The 2,049-nt window shown below is 33.5% G+C and overlaps 1 protein-coding gene across 1 annotated transcript in view; it reads left to right on the forward strand.

The window, feature by feature from the left end:
- Positions 1-350: 350 nt before the first annotated feature.
- Positions 351-2,049, forward strand: part of LOC106474678 (NAD-dependent protein deacetylase sirtuin-1-like) — a gene marked incomplete at its 3' end in the record, with an annotated part of 28,087 nt that continues 26,388 nt past the window's right edge. The window contains exon 1 of the mRNA XM_022402977.1: positions 351-509. Within this exon, the coding sequence (XP_022258685.1) occupies positions 353-509 (157 nt within the window). The remainder of the gene's footprint in view (positions 510-2,049) is intronic.

Raw genomic sequence — 2,049 nt, forward strand, 5'->3', positions numbered from 1 at the left:
GTGTTGAAAGTACTAATTCACTTTGTTTGTTAAAATTGATATTTCTTAAGTTATAGGGTGAAGATTAATTAGTTGATGCAAGCCCATGAGTTTTCTTCATATCATAGATTATTTTTGATGCTTATTATACTATTATGTATATTTTATTCATACAATTCAATATTTTCATTTAACATTAGCTTAAAATTTATATTCTGTCACAGTTTTAATGTTTAAACCATGTATGTCTTAATCTTTTAGCAACTATGAAATAAAACTCGCGCGTCAATTCATGACGTGCTCTGTTGAACGATTGACGTCAGCCGCGCAAAACATTTGCGCACCGTGTTATTTCATTTCATTACCTTCGAAAATGGACGATGGTTGTCCTAATCTATTTGATTTTCCAGCTTACAAAAAACCTAGATTGGAAGATCGGAAAAATATTACCACCAGTAATGATGTAGAAAACTGCAATTTACTGTCAGATGAACAAACAAAATCTACAGTGGACCTAGCGTCTACTAGCGGTAAGATTTTAATATGTCAGATGATGATAGAATCCTAATATTACACTTTTTGTAATGGCGGCGGGTCTTTGGCACCTTGCCAGGTTAAGATACTAGTTTCAAATTTTTGAAGTGTAGTGTCGCTCCTGTGGCATTTTTTAGTCCTAAGACGTCATATGTTTTGGTTTTCTTTTATTTGAAAGGAAGGACGCTGACGTGAGTGCCAAACATATTTAAATACTGTAAGAATTGTTATATATATGTATTACTATTATTAAGTGCAGTATAGTTATCAATTAAATTTGAAAACTAATTTAATAATGAAGATGAAGACGGTTGACAAAACCTAAAAGTATTAAAACTATTTACAATGTTCGAACGTTTCGGAATAACTTTTCGATAGTTATTAAGGAAAGCGACAAATGGACGGATGAAACAGTGATTATACATATATATTACATAACAGCTGAGTTAAGTGTGAAAATATAGAACAATTTTAGATCTAAAGAGCTTTGTGAGTCGTTAAGGATCGGGCGATCTTTAGCTATGAGTTGACTTTCTTTAATGTAGAGGTCAAGGTCTGAAGATCATGTGGTGATGATAGAGAAATATTGTGACCGGTGGTTTCAGAATGAACGAATGGATGAGTGGCTGGGTTTAAGTACTGGATGGTTGGTTCTGTTAGATACTCCTTAATGTTCACAGACTATAGTTTTTAAGTAGTGGATGGTTGGTTCTGTTAGATACTCCTAAATGTTCACAGACTCTAGTTTTTAAGTAGTGAATGGTTGGTTCTGTTAAATACTCCTAAATGTTCACAGACTCTAGTTTTTAAGTAGTGGATGGTTGATTCTGTTAGATACTCCTAAATGTTCACGGACTATAGTTTTTAAGTAATGGATGGTTGGTTCTGTTAGATACTCCTAAATGTTCACAGACTATAGTTTTTAAGTAGTGAATGGTTGATTCTGTTAGATACTCCTAAATATTCACAGACTATAGTTTTTAAGTAGTAGATGGTTGGTTTTGTTAGACACTCCTAAATGTTCACAGACTCTAGTTTTTAAGTAGTGGATGGTTGGTTCTGTTAGATACTCCTAAATGTTCACAGACTATAGTTTTTAAGTAGTGGATGGTTGGTTCTGTTAGATACTCCTAAATGTTCACAGACTATAGTTTTTAAGTAGTAGATGGTTGGTTTTGTTAGACACTCCTAAATGTTCACAGACTATAGTTTTAAGTAGTGGATGGTTGGTTCCGTTAGATACTCCTAAATGTTCACAGACTCTAGTTTTTAAATAGTGGATGGTTGGTTCTGTTAGATACTCCTAAATGTTCACAGACTCTAGTTTTTAAGTAGTGGATGGTTGGTTTTGTTAGATACTCCTTAATGTTCACAGACTATAGTTTTTAAGTAGTGGATGGTTGGTTCTGTTAGATACTCCTAAATGTTCACAGACTCTAGTTTTTAAGTACTGGATGGTTGGTTCTGTTAGATACTCCTAAATATTCACAGACTCTAGTTTTTAAGTACTGGATGGTTGGTTCTGTTAGATACTCC

The sequence above is a fragment of the Limulus polyphemus genome, unplaced genomic scaffold (assembly GCF_000517525.1).
Source record: "Limulus polyphemus unplaced genomic scaffold, Limulus_polyphemus-2.1.2 Scaffold7518, whole genome shotgun sequence".
In the NCBI taxonomy this organism is placed as follows: Eukaryota; Metazoa; Arthropoda; class Merostomata; order Xiphosura; family Limulidae; genus Limulus; species Limulus polyphemus.